The sequence below is a fragment of the Diutina rugosa genome (genome assembly GCF_008704595.1).
Source record: "Diutina rugosa strain CBS 613 chromosome Unknown scaffold41_size130375, whole genome shotgun sequence".
In the NCBI taxonomy this organism is placed as follows: domain Eukaryota; kingdom Fungi; phylum Ascomycota; class Pichiomycetes; order Serinales; family Debaryomycetaceae; genus Diutina; species Diutina rugosa.
Window position 1 is genome coordinate 63669 of NW_022995196.1, and position 17591 is coordinate 81259.

The 17591-nt window shown below is 51.4% G+C and overlaps 9 protein-coding genes across 9 annotated transcripts; 3 read left to right on the top strand and 6 right to left on the bottom strand. All coding sequences in view use genetic code 12, as the record gives it.

The window, feature by feature from the left end:
* Positions 1–712: 712 nt before the first annotated feature.
* Positions 713–1621, top strand: DIURU_004680 (uncharacterized protein; the record flags this gene model as incomplete). Its single annotated transcript, XM_034157580.1, has 1 exon — positions 713–1621. The coding sequence occupies one exon, from the start codon at positions 713–715 to the stop codon at positions 1619–1621; it is 909 nt and encodes a 302-aa protein (XP_034010517.1).
* A 1017-nt stretch (positions 1622–2638) lies between these two features.
* Positions 2639–3748, bottom strand: DIURU_004681 (uncharacterized protein; the record flags this gene model as incomplete). Its single annotated transcript, XM_034157581.1, has 1 exon — positions 2639–3748. The coding sequence occupies one exon, from the start codon at positions 3746–3748 to the stop codon at positions 2639–2641; it is 1110 nt and encodes a 369-aa protein (XP_034010518.1).
* Positions 3749–4271: 523 nt separating this feature from the next.
* Positions 4272–5690, bottom strand: LAP3 (bleomycin hydrolase; the record flags this gene model as incomplete). The annotated part of the gene is made up of 1 exon (XM_034157582.1): positions 4272–5690. One exon carries the CDS (start codon positions 5688–5690, stop codon positions 4272–4274), a length of 1419 nt encoding a protein of 472 aa, XP_034010519.1.
* Positions 5691–6285: 595 nt separating this feature from the next.
* Positions 6286–8088, bottom strand: DIURU_004683 (uncharacterized protein; the record flags this gene model as incomplete). Its single annotated transcript, XM_034157583.1, has 1 exon — positions 6286–8088. One exon carries the CDS (start codon positions 8086–8088, stop codon positions 6286–6288), a length of 1803 nt encoding a protein of 600 aa, XP_034010520.1.
* A 364-nt stretch (positions 8089–8452) lies between these two features.
* Positions 8453–9805, top strand: DIURU_004684 (Rpd3L histone deacetylase complex subunit; the record flags this gene model as incomplete). Its single annotated transcript, XM_034157584.1, has 1 exon — positions 8453–9805. One exon carries the CDS (start codon positions 8453–8455, stop codon positions 9803–9805), a length of 1353 nt encoding a protein of 450 aa, XP_034010521.1.
* A 734-nt stretch (positions 9806–10539) lies between these two features.
* CHS5 (Chs5p) lies at positions 10540–12396 on the top strand (the record flags this gene model as incomplete). Its single annotated transcript, XM_034157585.1, has 1 exon — positions 10540–12396. The coding sequence occupies one exon, from the start codon at positions 10540–10542 to the stop codon at positions 12394–12396; it is 1857 nt and encodes a 618-aa protein (XP_034010522.1).
* Positions 12397–12443: 47 nt separating this feature from the next.
* Positions 12444–12806, bottom strand: VMA7 (H(+)-transporting V1 sector ATPase subunit F; the record flags this gene model as incomplete). The annotated part of the gene is made up of 1 exon (XM_034157586.1): positions 12444–12806. One exon carries the CDS (start codon positions 12804–12806, stop codon positions 12444–12446), a length of 363 nt encoding a protein of 120 aa, XP_034010523.1.
* Positions 12807–13085: 279 nt separating this feature from the next.
* On the bottom strand, positions 13086–13766 carry DIURU_004687 (uncharacterized protein; the record flags this gene model as incomplete). Its single annotated transcript, XM_034157587.1, has 1 exon — positions 13086–13766. The coding sequence occupies one exon, from the start codon at positions 13764–13766 to the stop codon at positions 13086–13088; it is 681 nt and encodes a 226-aa protein (XP_034010524.1).
* Positions 13767–13984: 218 nt separating this feature from the next.
* OYE32 (Oye32p) lies at positions 13985–15274 on the bottom strand (the record flags this gene model as incomplete). Its single annotated transcript, XM_034157588.1, has 1 exon — positions 13985–15274. One exon carries the CDS (start codon positions 15272–15274, stop codon positions 13985–13987), a length of 1290 nt encoding a protein of 429 aa, XP_034010525.1.
* Positions 15275–17591: the final 2317 nt, after the last annotated feature.

A 17591-nucleotide genomic window follows, 5' to 3' on the forward strand; every position in this document is an offset into this window, starting at 1 on the left:
CGCCCTCGCCACCGCAACCACCCCCCTCCCTTGACCTTCCCCAAACTCGGTGCGCGCTGCGCCTCCGCTCGCACTCACGCCATCGGTGATTGGTGCCCACTTCAGGCAAAGCGGCCGCACCGAGAGGGGCTCCCCCCAACAAGACAGGCCGCGGGCACCCGGCGCCTCGGAAACGGGGGGCTGGGCGTCCCTGCTGGTGCTCACCGCCTCGGTGCTTATCTCGCCACCACTACCGAAGCAACACCCCCTCTCTTCGTCGGGACCCCCTGCCGTGCTGTCGCCTATCGCCCGTTGCTCTCTGCCGAGTGCCATAGGCAGCACCACGATACCAATCGTAAACAGACTGCTGGTGGCTGCGGGGATCACCGCATGTGCACCAGCAGGCCTCACGCCATCGCCTCGAAATTGAAAGCGGAATGTACTCAGTGGTGGCAGTAATCCAAAAAGAAGTACTTCTTCACTCGAAGGAAATCAGGCGACGGTAACGATCCACCGAATCCGCGCCGTCGTTTAGCTCGATGTCGTCGGGCCGTCTATATTAAGCTACGGGCACAATGCACCCAGCCCTGCTTGTGTGCACTCCTTGCGTCCGGCAAATAATTTGTTTACGTTAATTGTTTGGCAGGCTGGCGCCGGGGCGGAGCCCTATAAAAATCGCGCCAACTCCCTCCGCAGGGCTTCTCTTTTTCTCGTTGTCTCATAAAAGCACAAGATGAAGTTCGCCCCCGTTGCCGTTTTGTTCGCCGCTGCTGCCCTCGCCGCCGACTCGTCGGACGCTCAAGACTCGAAGGCGGCGCTGGCTCTGGGCTCTGGCTCCGAAGCCGCTAAGCCGCTGGGCTCTGGCTCCGAAGCCGCTAAGCCGCTGGGCTCGGAAGCGAAGGACTCGCAATCGGCCAAGGAAACCGGGTCGGCCAAGGAACTGGGTTCGGACGCTAAGGGCTCCGGGTCCGGTTCGGGCTCCGCCGCCGCCGACAAGACGTCGGAAGTCGTCACCGTCGAAGGCACCACCGTCACCGTCGACCCCGAAGCCACCGTGTCGCGTGATGTCATCAACCAGTTCTCCGACCTCTACGCCGGTCCCTACTCGTCGGACATCCAGCTGTACGCCCTGGCCCTCGCCGTCATCGGCTACCCCGCCACCAAGATCTCGTCGATGTTGTCGGTGTACCGTTACGGCAAGTCGCAAATGCAAGATCAAACCTCGTACGACACTTACTTGTCGCAATGGGTGGTGGTGCAAAAGTCCGACGTCTCGGTGAGAGGCACCAAGCTGTACTCGTTCTCCCCCGAGACCACCGAGGTGCTCGAATTCGACAACGAATCCGAAGCCTCGGAATACTTGAGAACCCACACCGAAGGCGGCGACGACAACTCGAAGCTGGACGACTCCAAGCTGGGCGACAAGAAGCTGGACTCGAAGTCTGACGACAAGAAGTCTGACGACAAGAAGCTGGACTCGAAGTCGAACACCAAGGACGACTCGAAGTCGGCCTCTGACGACAAGCTGTCGTCGCAAGGCGGCTCCGCCGATGCCAAGTCGGAATCGGGCAAGAACGACGGTGTGTCGTTCGTCGCCCCCGTCGGTGCTATGTTGGGTGCTCTCGCCGTTGCGTTGATGTGAGTTTTTTTGCCTGATCCCTGGAGGACACTATCTAAAGTATAACCTAATAATGAATAATGAGCATTTGGCTCCCGTTGTAGACGCTCGTCGTGTAGGCCATTTTCGTCGCCATCGTTTGTTGTCGGCAATGTGGTCGCCTGCCTCATCGCCTGCCTCGTCAAACAATTCAGACACATGTCGCTTTGTAACTTACGTCATCTCCCAACCCTTTTCGTAAAAAAAAAAGTCGGTGACAGCACGTTTTTCCAAATCTGGAACGTATTTTTTCTCCTCGACGTCCACAAAACTCCAGTAGAGCTCGTATATGGTAGTGTTTTTTTTTATCACTCACCACTTGCTGACAGCATTATCCTTTGTTCGGTACCATGTGGCTCCGTGTTTTGTTGTGGGTATTTACAAAGTGCCCGATAACGGGTTGCGGTTGAAAAATGGCGTCGATCTCCATTTTTCATGAGGTTATCCTGATTAGGGTTATAGACAAACACTAAACGAGGTCGGTACCTGGTTGATGCAGGCCATTGTTTGCATTCAGAGTTGTCAATATTCAGACCCTCTTGAGGTTAAACCTAGTGCCCCAAGCTTGTGTATCTTCTTGATTAATCGTAAAGCAATCAGAGCTTTTCGATAATGGTAGCATCGTCAGCATCACATACCGCGACTGGAGATCTGTTATAAACGAGTGGACTCCAAAGTTTAGTATTAAACTGTATCTAGAATAAGGTTTTGTTGTGGGTATTTAAACATACCTTATTTCCAGTGCAACGACCTTCGAATTGATGTCTTTAAAAAACAATGCTACAACCGCCTCTAGAACAAAACTACACTAAGCACAGAGATTTGACCAAAAAATTTTTCATCAGTGCATATACTTTGAACATATGCGTAGAATTGAACAGTATGCGTAAGAGCTTGTTTCGTTCACCAGTTTTGTAATAAACCCCCATTGGTCGAGGTAAGCTCATTGAATGGAACAGCTGTTAAGTTCATGGCTATGAGTCACAACAGTTATCTGTTGGTTTACCACTGACGATGGGACCAGTCAGGCTTCGGTAGCAGTACTACCGACTCCGGCTCTTCGACCAATTTACAAACAAGCTCATTGTTCTCGGTGACTTCTTTGGAAGAGACCCATTCTCCATCACGCCGCTCAACTTTGAATGCATGGTCATCTAGCACGAACGTCTCCAACCATTTGAAGTGCTTGGATTGGAGAATAGCGACCACTTCGGCGTACCTTTCTTTATCATCATCCTCTTCAGGCATACGCCATATACGAGGAAAAGTCAATACGTCCCCTCGCATAGCAAACTCACAGTAAATGAGCCGTCTGAAGTTGGCGGCCATCTCAATCATACCTTGGTAATTTACCCGTTCGAGATTTGTCAACACCAATCTCCGAACAATGTGAGAAAAAGCAAGTAGATCACTGTAATCAGAGCTGAACCGTACTTGCAAATCCGTCAACAGTGTGAAATTCTGAGCTTGCCTATGTATGCTGGGGTGCTTAGTGTGGAATATCAACTGCCTCACTGAACTGACGTCAACGATGAGGCTGACATCGTGTCGGAACCCCTGAATTTGTAAGCAATCCACCTTTAGTTTAGGCTTGTAGTGCCTAATATTGTCATCGATGGTGGTCAAAACTAATTGATGAAGGTGTACATCCAGGACGGAGCGAATGCAAAGGGGAATGGTCATGGCTTCGAAACGCTTCTTCGTGTACTCGTACTTCTGGTACATTTTGTAGTACTTCAAGTATATCTCCACCATGATTTGACCGCCAAACCAATCGAGGTCACATGCTTTGAGTTGATCGAATTCGTCTGGAGATAGGAGTAACCATGAGTTCAGGTAATGATTTTGCCAGTTGAACACGTACTTTGTTTTCGGGGAACATACAAATACCCGCTCGAGAAGCCAACGCTTCAACGACGGAGGCATATTCAGATTCTGCATTCTGAGAAATACGTTCAGCTCTGGTACAGGCGGGAACCAAAAGTCAAGGACAAAATTTTTGGGGAGCAACTCATATATGTAGAGAATGAGTTCGTTGGGTAAGTCTCTGATGAAAGCGAGGTCTTGTTCATTGTCAGAGTCACGGGACGGGGTAATGTTCTTTGAAACCATCTCGGTCTAAACCTCTGAATTGAACCAAATTGCTTGAGAAGGGACGCTTTAGATTGCCCAGCTACTTGATGGATGGTACAATATCAAGCGGTAGACTCTTTGCTTTGAGGCAAAAAGTGTTTCAATGAACCGATAGTCTGAGGCCAGTCTTGACCCACACAGTTCCAGCTGCAAGGTTCGACGGAAGTCACAAGCTTGAATCAGGGATATCCTGGGGTGTCAATTCTGTCAATCAGGATATAAGATCGGTCAGTTTCGACCACTTTAAGGAAGCTTTGACCTGATAAAACTTAGTGGGGATAGGCATTCACGGGGGTCAGGTTTACACTATAGTATGCGCATTGAATCATGTGCCAGGGCGTCTAACGCATTCCACCCCACCACGATCGTTAACGTTGAAGATGTAAGGTTTACTCGTGAAACAACCGCGTGAAGCGTATGTTTACAGTTTCCGTATACGACGGGAATTTATTTCATATAAATCGTGACAATACTCGCCCGTGATAGATGAGCGACAACAGATTTAGGCGAGGGAGCCCATGGGGTCGTAGATGGGGTACACTTGGTACTCCTTGCCCTGCCACACCTTGTATAAGTCGTCGCCGGCGTATTGGCGCTGGGTGACGATCTGGTACACGTACTCGTCGAACCAGGCGTCCGTCATGGTGAAGTTGCCGTTGTCGCCGCGCTCGTGGCCCCACGAGTTCTGGATCTTCCACCGCACCGGCTTGTCGTCGACCAAGTGGACCCCCGTGATCACCATGGCGTGGGTCATGAGCGACAGCCCCGTGCGCAACCGCTGCTCCTTCAGCATGTTCAACCCGGTGTTGAACACGTCGGTGTAGTTGTAGCCGCGGGTGTCCAAGATCCCCAACTTGCGGTCGGAGAACTTGCCGACGTCGCACCCAAAGAAGATGGGCTCGTTGTTCTTGATCATGGCAATCGCCACCCGCTTGATCTCGTCGATCTCGACATTGACGTACTCGACGGGCTTGCCGTCGACGACGTTGTTGAGCTTGTCCACCGTGAACAACTGGTTGTACAGGTTCCGCGGGTCGTTGATCAACGAGAAGTACTGGTTGACGTCGAAGTCGAGGTGGTTGTCGGCAAACGACTTGGGCGTCTCGACGTGACGGTGGTACTTCTTGTCCTTGTCGATGAATTCCCAGGCAAACTCCTCCAGCGGGAGAGGCGGCTTGCCCAACGTGAGGGTCAAGATGGTGTGGATCTCGGCGATCATCTCCTTGCGGGCCTTGTCGACGCCACCGTTCGTTTGCACCAACTCTCTCAACTTGAGCCCGTACTCCCTAAGCTTCTCGCTGATGAGGTAGTTGAGCGGGGCCAGCGCCGTCAGCTGGGCGTTGTCAGGGTAGTGCTCAACGGGGACGGCACCGTACTTGTTGACGAGGTTCACCACCATGTCCCACTGGCCCCCGTCGTTGATCGGGGTCTGGAAGATGTACTTGACGTACAAGTCCTCGACGTCCTGGTCGGCGGTGGCGATGACGTTCTCCAAGAACATGTTCGCCTTCTCAAGCTTGTCGTAGAAGTAGAAGTACAGCTGGGACAACTGGAACTTGTCGTCGGCAATGTTGTACTTGTTCATCACCCGCGTCCGCAACACGTTGCAGGCGCTGAAGATCCAGCACCGCCCGCTCAGCTTCTGGTTGTTGGCAAACTTGTTCAGCCCGACAACTTCGACCTCGTGGTTAAACAAGTACTGGTCGCGCTTGTCGTTGACGTACTCGGTGTTGACGACGTCGAAGAAGGCGTTCTTGTTGAACAGGTGTTGCACGACACGGTTCTTAGCATCGCTGGCCACCAGCTCCGTCCACTGGGCGAGCGTCGCTTCCAGCACCGGGTTCAGCGCCGCGAGCTTCAATTGGTCGACTTGGTTGGTGATATCGGGAGACATGTTTCGGTACCGTGTATTTTCCGTCATTGGCTTTCGGGGGTCGCCTATTTATATAGCGTGGCAGGTACACCCCCGCATCGCCCCTTGGTGCCTTTACAGAGCGCGGCACCGAGAGCCGCACTCCGAGAGGGCTGCTTCGGAAGCCGGAGTCGTGGGTTGCTGCTGCTAGGGCACGAGTCAGCATTGGGAGGAGTCACTCATTATTTTTCTTTCTTTTTGCCTAGTATGATCCTCAGCGTAGCCCTAATTGTAACCTCCCATAGTTGTCATGCCGCAAACGGTGGGTGCCTTATCGTGCTTAGCGGTACCGGCGATTACGCGCACGACCCGCTATTGACAGCTTACCTCAGACTTCGTGCGAGGCTTAGATCAAAACACGGGAAAGGCATTCTACCACACTAAAAAAGCCAGGCAAATGCCTACACAGAGATCTAGGAGAAATGGTGATGAACATCTGAGGCTACAGTGAGCCGGACGGAGTCGCCAGACCGTTCGAGCCCGAGTCAGAAGCCGTATAACTACAAGGGTGTGGCTGATCGGTGGTTATGCGCCGCCTATCTAAGACAGGCCCCCGGTTAATCCCTAATTCCAGTAAATGTGTGTATTGTGATCGATTTCCTGCCTACTGCTTTTGCTTTTTCGCCAGCTTGTCGTCGCCGTCTTCTCTACGCCGCTTCTTGTTGTCGCGGGCATCTTTATCCGCTTGTGTCCACCGGGGCTTCTTTTCGCGTTTGGCTGGTTTATCCAGAGTGGCGGCCAGCTCCTTCTTGTCGCGCTTTTCGGACTTATCACGCTTTTCGGACTTATCACGCTTGGTGGACTTGTCGCGTTTAGCTGACTTGTCACCAGCGTCGGTTTTCTCCTTCTTGTCCTTCTTTTCCTTCTTGTCTTTCTTGTCCTTCTTATCCTTCTTATCCTTCTTATCCTTCTTGTCCTTCTTTTCGGTGGTGTCTTCCTTCAGAGGCAACGTCAGCTTGATCTTCTTGGCCTGGACCTTCTCACCGCCTTGAGCCACCTTCATCTCGCCCAACGCCTCCGCCTTGGCCTCCTTATACTTGGTCAGCCGGTCACGGATACGAGCCTTCTTCACCCGGCCCTTGAGCCCCTTGATCCCCTGGACTTTATCACCTTTCAGCGCCCGTTCCCCTTCGATGATCGTCGTCCCCGCGGTGCTCCGGTCACTCTTACCGAGAATGCGTTGCGCCCGACCAAGCTTAGTCTTCTGCTTCTCCGTAAGTTGAAGCTTACGTTGGTTCTTCTTGATGTTTTCCACGTGGTTAGGCGACCACAACAGCGGCTGGGCCCGCGTCAGCGTCCGCACAATCCGCAACTTGCGCCCTTTCTTCCCCAGAGCGTACTCCAAGGGCTTGTCATGAGCCGCCAACGCCTTGTTCACCAGCACCGAGTCCTTGAATTGGACATAGGCAAAACCCTTACCGACATTGGTTGCAGCATCGCGCACAATCCGCACCAGCTCGACGTCGTCGTCGGTGATCATGTTGAAGTACCACCATAACAGCTCTTCCTGTTCGACGTAGTCCAAGTTACCCACAAACACCAGGCGCTTGTTCACCTTGGGCAGCGGGTGAGCCACGTGGTCCACCCGCAAGTGGCACCCTTCAAAGAAGGTACCGTTGAGGCCCACCGCCAGCCGCAGCGCCCCTTTATCGGAGAACACGACGTAGGCGTTGACCAGGTCCCGTTCCTGATGGAGAGCCTTGGCGGCAAACGCAAGCTTTCTCGGGATGGGCTGGTCAAACAGAATAGACCGGAACCGCACCGACTCCACCTTGCCGAACGAGCTGAAGAGACGCTTAAACTGACGCTCAAGCAGCTTGGTGGTGACAATGCTGACGGGGACGTTACCGACGAAAACCGTGCGCTCAGCCTTATCGAGTTCGGCTTCCTTCAAGTCCACTTGCTTTGCCTCGGTCGCGGGCTTAGCAGACTCCTCAGTCTTTTCTTGGTCTTCTTGGTCTTCCTTGTCTCCGCTTTCTTCAGTTTCTTCTTCTTCCTCATCATCCTTTTCTTCGTCCTTTTCTTCAGCCTTTTTCTCGGCTTCAGCTTCAGCTTCTTCTTCGGCCTTGGTGGTCTTCAATGCGCGTTCAAAGTATTCTCTTTCGAGGTTCTCGTACTCGTCCTTGGTCTTCGTGGACTTCTTCAGCTTCACCGGCTTCGCTTCCTCTTCCTCTTCTTCAGACTCTTCGTCGTCTTCGTCGTCATCGTCGTCATCGTCTTCTTCCTCGTCGTCTTCATCTTCTTCCTCGTCATCATCACCCTCTTCGGCTTCACGAGTGGGAATCTTGACTTCGGAGCGAGTCTGGCGGAGCTGACTTCGGCTCACGGGCCCATCAGCACTGTTGGAAAAAAGCTTGTCCACCAGAGAGTCAGTGGCACCACCGAAAAGGTTGGCGAATGTCGACATTTGACGATGGTTATGTGGTAGACTGATATATACACCCAGACTCGCACCGGTTCCCCAGCTGCGATGAGGTCGCGGCGCGCAGCTCCCCCTCCCTCACCGATCGCCGGGACCCAACTGCCGACACTCGCGATAACGGCAGCCATCGGCACCATACAAAGTAAACAAGTCCCCTCCTGCACACAACCGCACGACGCCCCGAACAATTATTCACTCCCAAATTTCCTCGACACCCACACCTCTTCCCCCGTCGCCCCCCGCTCAGCTTGCCCCTCAACCCTTTTGGCTCATACGCCCGTGTACCAGCTTACCTGCCCACACCGTCCGTGTGTCCCCGTACGCGTCCACACCCTAGGGTTGCCTCCCGATGAGCGCGACCGACGTCAATTCCAAGCTTCGAACCAGCCTGGTTTCCGAGGACAACGCCAACCTCACGGCGAAGGAGCTGCCGTTGACCGACATCGCGGTGCTGCCGCCGCCGTTTGAGCCTGGCCACACCCCGCTCTTGCCCTCGGACGTCCTGCTGGAGCTTCTGGAGATCGCCGCCGACTCCGAGGCGGAAACCGACAAAATGGACTTTTTCGCCAACACGTCCACCTCCACCGAACCGGGCAGGACCGAGACCGACCTTCAGGTGCTTTCCAAGATCAGCGTCCTCCCAACCATGGACGAACACAACCTGGACGTCGAGGAGTTCATGGCCGCCCCGACCAAGCGCCACCTCGACGCCCCTGACGACGATGACAGCCCGCCTCCGGCTAAACGACCGCGCTCGCCTCTGCCTCAGGCCAATGGCCGGGCACCAGCACCGCCTCTGCCGCCTAAGCGCGAAGATGACGAAGGCGACGATGAAGAAGAGGAAGAGGAGGAAGACGATGGCAACGTCGCCGATGCCGGCGAAGACGGTGACGAGGGCGGTGACCCATCGCCATTGGCTCTGGTGTCGCCCGATATCACCCACCAAGAGGCCGATGACGAAGACAACGAAGACGGCGATAACGAAGACAATGACGTTGCCGACGATGACGACGATACCAGCGTCGACCTCAATCACCAGCGGAAGCTCGCCATTGTCGACTTGATTGCCATTGAGGAACAGTTTGCCGAGCTTCGGGATAAGCTCTACCGCGACAAGTTGCTGTTACTAGAGCGAGAGCTCCAGCTCTGCCTCGAAGGGCTGCACCCGGAGCTTCTGAAAATCTACTTCAAGATCAACCGGTTCTACCAGGACAACGTCAAGCTTGCCAACCAGAATCTACTGTACCGGTTACGGTGTATCGACCGCGAGACGGTGGCGACGCGAACGCTGATCCACCAGAACTTCTTGCGCCAAGTGATGGAGGCGAAAAACACTCGCGTCACCGAGACCACCCTGTTGTGGTATAAGATCAACAAGGAGCGCAATCTGTTGGACCAATTGGTGGAAAACTTCAACTACACCGCGCTCCCCCTGCCATCCCCGGCCGGACCCGGGGTCGACGACGCTGACGTGCCGCCAGCCACCAAACGGGGGTTGAAGCAGGCGCAGGTAGCGCGCCTCGTCCACCAGCGCAACGTGCTTAACCACCAGCTCGGCGTGCTCAACGGCTTGGTCGAGTTCTCCGGGTTCCCCGTCGCGGTGCTGGACACAGCGGGAGACCGCGTCCCCCCTGAGCTCTTGTTGCGCCAGGCGTCGCCCGATGAAATCAATGACGATTTACGAGACATGGGGATCATATAACCTTGTACTACTATACCTCGGCGGTCCGCCTCCGTTGACGGAACTACATGACCCAACCGACTTTCTGCCATCGTCCTCGTCGACACTTAATCGGCGTCTATGTTACACAGTTTTACATACGCTTATCTTTTATTATACCGGATATTGATAACCCTGAATGTAGGATATTCAAAATGCAAATTCGTAACACCCAACTAGAGTGTCATAGAGTCGTGCTAGACTCGAATTTTGGAGCTACTAAATAAGCCTAAGCAACGGTTACAAGTTTTTGGTGATGCAATCCGCAATAGTTACGCTAATTCTTGGTTCACAAGCGAATCCTTTTTTTTTTTTTGAAAATCGAGCTATCAATATTTAATTCGTCGCAGCTTTAGGTTACGAAAGCCTAATAATTCTTTAATCTTTAGATTCCTGTACGATTGTGTCGTGCCCCGTAAAGAACAAGAGATGAAATACAATCATTGGTGAAGCTTATTTGGAGCAAGCACCATGACGATAGTGAGTGGTACACCTCGAATCATATTTCAGCTATATTGCCTCAAAAACATTCAAATCACTACCATCAGTATATCATCACTACCAGGAGACCAAAAATCTAAACATTATTATTTTTCATCCGAATGACATATAAAACCTCTTGTTTTTCGGTTGCCACTAGTCGCTGGCGATGATCGCCGGGCACCGCCTACCAGAGCGCGCTCCTGCATAATTCCTGGGAAACACGACACACAACCATGGTGGAAGTATCGCTTACCGTGGGTAAACTCGACGCCTCGTTGGCGTTGTTGCTCACCAAGGATCACCATCTCATCGAGTTCCCCACCATCCTTTTACCCAACGGGGTGAAGGCGGGGCTGATCGTCAAGATCAAGTGTGACCAGGACTTGGCGACGGAGACCGAAGAACACAAGCAGTTCCTCGACCTCCAGGACGAGATTCTCGACACTTTCGGCACCGCGCTTCCTCAGCCGCCCGTTCTCAGAGTCAAGAACGTCACCCAGACCCTCATCGTCTTGGAATGGGACCCGCTCGACTTGGGTACCGCCACGTTGAAAAACTTGATTCTCTTCAAGGACGGCAAGAAATTAGGGGCGATTCCTCAGCCGTTGACCAACAAGACCACTAAGCTTTCTGGTCTTCAGTTTGATAAGGAGTTCACTTTCCAGTTACGCCTCGATACCACCGCCGGCACCTACACTTCCGACGTCATCACCGTTCATACCCACAAGATGACTGATCTCAGTGGTATCACCGTGTGCCTCGGCGACTTTGCTGCTAACGAGCCGTTCACCCGCGAAGACATCGTCGCTACTCTTTCCAACATGGGTGCCCACCCCCCTCAAGATCTGATTAAGGTTGACACCACTCATTACATCTGTACGCGAGAGAACAAGGAAAACGAGGAGTACATCAAGGCTCAGGAAATGAACATCCCCATTGTTCGTCCGGAATGGCTCAAGGCCTGTGAACGTGAACGTCGTATCGTTGGTGTGAGGCAATTCTACGTTAATGACTGCTCCTTGCCGGAAATCTTCTCCAAGAACTACTGGGGTGAGGACTCTGCCGCCGCTCGTCTGAAACCAGTGACTGAACCTTCCACAGTGCCCCTGATTAACGTGGAGCTGCCGCTGCCAGCTGGTGTCCTGAAGGAGACCACCACCGAGCCCGAGCTGTCGGTACCGCCTGAACTGACTGGAGAAGAAACCCAAGAGGAACTGAAGACCGATCTCAGTGAGAAACCCAAGAAGGAGCTCGAAGAAGAACTGGAAAAACCCGGTGAAGAATCCACGGCTGAAGCCACGAAGGAAGCCAAGGAAGAACCTACGGAGGAACTTAAAGACGAACTTAAGGAGGAACCTAAGGAAGAACCTAAAGAAGAAGCCAAGGAAGAAGTGAAGGAGGACCTCAAGGAAGAAGTGAAGGTTGAGCCTGAAGTCACTAGTGAAGCTGATAAACCACTTGAATTGAGTGAAGAGCTGAAAGGCCTCAAAGAAGAGTTGAAAGAAGGCCTTGAAGAGGTCAAGGACACCATAAAGGAAGATCTCACTAATCTCAAACAAGAAGTTGAGCAAACGTTCAATGGCGAAAAGGCTTCTAAGGATGAATCAAAAATTGAACCTGAGCTGACCACCGAAAAATTGGAACAACCGGAAGCTGTACTGACAGCGCCTGAGGTTGAATCAACTTTGGAAAACTCTGCTAGTGCTCCTAAAGACCTCACTGAGTCAACGGTCGTGAACGGTAACGATGCCGCGGCTGTTCTGACCTCGCCTAAGCAAAAGCCTCTCCTTGATATTATTGGCGACGCCCCTGCGGTGCCCTCGTCGCCTTCGCTCGTTGATATTGACTTAGCGTCGACGGTGTCGGTGCCTGAAGCTGACGCCGCTGTCACTGCTGAACTTGCTGCTGCTGAAAGTGTCCCTCCGCGGGTGGACCCTGTGCCTGCTGCCGAGGCCGAAACCGACGAGAGTGCCGGTGACAGTCCCGAAGCCGGAGACATTGGTGCTGCTGACGAAAGTTCTGATATTGGAGCTACTGCCGCCACCCTGGGAGGGAAGAAGAAGAAGAACAAGAAGAAGGGGAAGAAGTAGTGGTAATGATTATGTATGGACTAAAAACACACAGTGTACATATAAGCTTATTCGCCAAACAAACGGCGAACTTTTTTGAGGATCGAGTCCTTTTCCGGGTCGTAAGGGTGGTCCTTCGACGGGATCTCGAGGATTGCAGGGAACGCGTTGGAGAATGAGTCCACTTTGTAGCGGATCTGGTCAGCCAAGTGCTGGTTGATCAAGAGAATGGCAATGTCGTCGCGCTCGGTGGTGAAGGTGTCAAAGGCGTCTTCAATCTGGTCAATGGTCGTCTTCCCCGGGATCACCGTGAGGAAATTCAGCTCGCCATTCTTGACTTCCCCCGTGCCAGCAAGCAAAAGCCCCGTCACCGTGTCTTCCTCAGCAATCGTGGCGATGAGCCGACGCTTGCTCATGGCCTCAGAACTCATGGTCGAACGTGGGTGGTGTGTTGGTGCGAGCGAGTGCGGCTAGATAAGGTCAAGTACTATGTGCAACGGCAAGCGATGAAAATATCGGTATTGTGACCAAGAATGGAGAAAGATGTAATTTGTTATGTTTTCAAATCACAATTACGCAATTGGAGCTAATTGTTGTGGAAGCAGCACGGGGACTCGATTTGGTGTACTCTATCGAAGCAATACCAGAATATTAGATTAGGGTCACATATTTAACATAACTACACTTTTGGTGGTAAGGCAATGCCAGCATTACATTTTCACCAAGTTCCTGATTGTCTCTAATCGTTCGGTAATGGCTGCGAGTTGGCGATGCTTCGCAAGTGCCGTCTCTACCCGGTCCACAACGGCATCCACTCGTTCATCCGAAGGTATATCCGGTACATCAGTAACATTCTCATCATCTTTTTCAGTAACGTACGTCGACACCACTTCCTTAGTACCAGGAGCGATTTTGTATTGCTCGCGGAGCTTTTGTGTTTGCTCGATGATTCGTTCCGTCAGCTTTGGGATATTAGCTTGTAGCTCTCGAAGAGCCAGCTCGTGGTTGGTGAACGTAATCTTTTCCTGAGTAAACACGGCATCAAGCTTGAGTAAAGAAGGAAGCACTTCACTGATGTATCGTTCAAGCCGGTCCCGTTGGTATAATTGGTCGTCGAAATTGAGCACGTCAAATTTGATCCGTTGATTCAACGATGGCATCGGAGTTTTGGCCACTCGTGACGTAAACAGCCGGGGGTCACTCCCCATCCATGTTGACAGGATCAAGTCGATGATGGCGGCGGTCTCGGTTTGGTTCTTGTTGCGAACAGTGTCGTTGAGAGCGATGTGCATGAGTTTAGTTAGCAGTTCAAGCGATGCCGCTGAGAGCACCGCCCGTTTCTTCGGCAATCGCTTAGCACGCTTGGTCACTTTCCACTCGGTAGCTGCCATGTATTGGAGACGCGACCGCGCCGCACTCGAAATGAATAGTGTAGAAGAACAATATAGGACCACAACAACCTCGAACTTAGAAAATTCCTTACTGGCTATCTTATTTTATTTTTTTTTTTTTTTTTTCAATTCTATATTGTCATCTATGTAATGTATCACTGGTCATCTTGTCATCATTATCTTGTCTTAATCTTAGGTTACTCTACATCAATCTATAATCACGCCTTGCCGTTTTCTGCGTTTTCTGCTTCTTCGGAACGCTTGATCAACTCGATGATCTGGTTGATCTGCATGTACTTGCCCCACCGGTACTGGGGAGGAATTTCAATCTTCACACCAAGCTTGTCAGCCCATTCGATCACCAAGCCGGGGTTATACAAAAAGTGCTTACCCACCAAGGCAAAGTCAAACCAGCCTTGTTCGAGATAACCATTGACTTGCTCGGCATCGTACAAATCACCCACACACGCCACGAGCAACTTATCGCCGAGAGCCTTCTTCACTGCACGAGCCCAGGGCACGTGGACAGGTAAGTTCTCCTCGTTCTTGTGGTCAGACCGACGGAACTGGACCGAGTTGTTGCCACCCAGCGAGGTGTCGAGCACGTCGACTTTGCCAACAATGCGCTTAGCCAATTCCACGGAATCATCAATCGTCCACGCCCCTGGTGCCGGCGAGTTTTCCAGCGCCGAGATTCTGAGCCACACCGGAACCTTATCAACTTTGTCACCAAGCCCTTCTCTGACAGCGTCAATCACTTCAAGGAGGAAACGAATACGGTTGTCAAACGAACCACCATATTCGTCGGTACGATGGTTAGAAGTAGACGACAAGAATTCGTTGATGAGGTAACCGTGAGCACCGTGGATTTCAACAAAGTCAAAGCCAACGTTGACCGCCCGCTTGGCAGCATCACGGAAGTCCTTAATAATCCGGTGAATACCCTCTTTAGTAAGAGCATTGGGCGTGGGGTAGTTACCGTGTTTGCGGAACGGTTCAGCCAGAGGAGCAACGATCTTCAGCGGCCAGCCACCAACCAGTTCGTCGGCCATTTGCTCCAAGTGAATATAGGGAGGTTGGCCCGAAGCTTTACGACCACCGTGAGCAAGTTGGATCCCGATGATCTGCTTCTGAGCGTGAGCAAAATCCACCACGGGTCTGAATGATTCGGCCTGCTCGTCATTGTAGATAGCAAGATCCTGAGGCGACAATCCACCTTCAGGCGACACCAGGGTCGCCTCCACAATAGGGTACGCGCCCCGAAGGGAGAAAGCACTGTAGTGAATCAAATGGTAAGGGGTCATCTTGCCATCGACACCAGAGTACATACACATGGGCGACACCCCGAGACGATTGGCATAGCGTACCCCCTTGATTTCAATCGGTTGAAACGCCTTGGGGAGCGGCTTACCATCCTCAGGAGCATCCGCCGTCCCCGTTTGCTTATCGGGAGCAGGCAAAAAGAAGTTGACTTCAGGAGCAGTCTTAACAGGAGTGTTAGCAGACATGGTCAGGAATACACCATTGTGGTCGAAGTTGGTCGATTATATACCTGGCCGAAGCTGGAGTTGCGTCTATTGCTGCCGTGCTTACAAATCGCACCATCTGCCACGACGGCGTTGACCCACATCACATAATTAGAAATCAGATAAGGGTGGTGTATGGGGTTGATGAGATAACTATGGCTCGTCACTTACGCTGGTAGTCTTTGGGATTTCCATAGCTAAAACTAGTGTTTGAATGATGAGGTTACCACCGTCGGTGACGTCATAGCTGAAAGAATCGCGGAAGAAAACGCAAGTTTCCATCTTGTGCTTGATTAAAATCTGAATTGCATTGTGTGGATCACGATGCCCGCCGTCGTGACAAATGATAATAGCATTATGTGAGTGGTATATCGTGTACACATGCTTCCAATAGTAAATTAAAAAACGAATGATTGTCAACAGCCGATAAACAATTGCTTTGCTTAAAAGCAATAGTGCTCTCTCAAGACATGATGTTGGAATACTACAATGTTACATGTTAATTTGAGGAAGATTGGTCATCGATCACCCTTATCAGTTGATTTCACGGGATTGTTTCGGTTCATCATAACCATAATTAATAAGCTGATCAATGAAACCCGCAAAAGCGAGTTTGTCAGCGGCGGATCATTAGATCCGCTTGGTGGTGTGGGGAAATGAGGCTGTTCGAGTGAAGATCATCAGTGTCATCTTCGCCGTTAGGGGATGTCACCACCAGGAGGCATAGATGGCAGGACGATACTCGCAGACGCTCTCATCAGATCTGTGAACGGTGTAAGCGCGGGTGTCCAAGTTCGATATTGACCATCAAAAAGCGTTGATCTCCTGGTCCATAGTAGCGTCGGTTTTATCGATCAACGTCGTGGAAGACCGGGATCGGCAACGCTTAAACCGTTCTCGCAGTGGCTGCCTAGTTGACATTACACACGTGCAACAACTTCAACGACAAGAGCAGCTTCAGCTTGTGTGAATGAAACAAGGGAATCTACAATTACAAGTTATCCAGGCCCACCGGCAATCCGACAAACCATTACCAACGATTCAGAAAGAGATCACGGAGTTGGATCTAGAGAACGTGGTTTTGTTGACGAGTGCCATGACTGAAAGCATGTCAACTCGCCGACGTCGATAGGTTGGGCCTACTTGGATACTAAAGGTTTTCTACCAACCACAAATGGATTCTATCGCTGGCGAGCCAGGAAAGGACAAAGTAGGAAAATTGAACCAGTCAAGCCAATGATGAATGGATATCGACTGCCATCCCATTTGAGTCCGTCGCCGATGCAGGAATCAAAGCAGAGGCTGACAACACAGTCGACACTAGCGCTAGTATCAGTGTTGTCACCTATCTGACTTCGGCGCCAACACCAGTTCCGCGAGCAACGCTTTGAAGTCGATGACCCTGGCGTGCTCAACCCAAACTAATGTCACCAACACAACGTTAACGTTGAGAAGCTTGGGCAAGAATAGTTACAACATCTACCTCTATATGGTACGAGTGTTGTAAGTCACTGAAGGACAAATGTAGCCTGATGAACCTAATTTCTTGATAGTTAGTATCATATGGATTTTGTCAGATATGAGCTTTGGTATAAAGGTTATCTTCACAGAATTTTTGGTTCAGAAGCAGAACTGAAATTTTGGTTATCATCACCTAAACCGCATGTAAAATACTTACGTTAGTATACCTTGATGGCACAAATCGATGTTGGAGTCAGATGGTGATGCATGTGTGTTCATGGCTCAGGGGTCACCGTGAACATTAAGTGGATAATTTCATCAGCAAAATCGTTGGTAGCATTTAGGACATACCTTTAATTTGTTAGTCATGAGTCGAAAGGAAATAGTCATAAACGAAGAATTCCTATTAATGTTTTTGTCCTGCATGTACACTCTCAGTAGACTTGTTACATCAATGGTTTTAATCATTCTGTCCTGTAATATTCAACTTACCGTTTGGTGTGTATGGTAGAAAAATAGGAAGGGTTTTTTTTTCGTCGATGAAGTAGACCATCGCGTAGCAAGTGTCCGGGTAACTATGTCACGTGACTCAATGCCCAGGGCCCGGTTAGGGTTGGACAACATCACCCCATGGCACGATTTTGTTACCACTACCAGCAGCATTGTTTACCAATTCATCTATCAGTGCGGTTGAGATTTCAGCTATTATGTGATGACCCCTAGTCCGCCTAAATCAGCTCCGCCTTCCTTCGCCCGCCCACTCATCGGGCATCGCCGACTTCGCACGGAGGTATTTGTCCACTTATCACCCACCCATCGCCACTAGTTGAGCACCAAC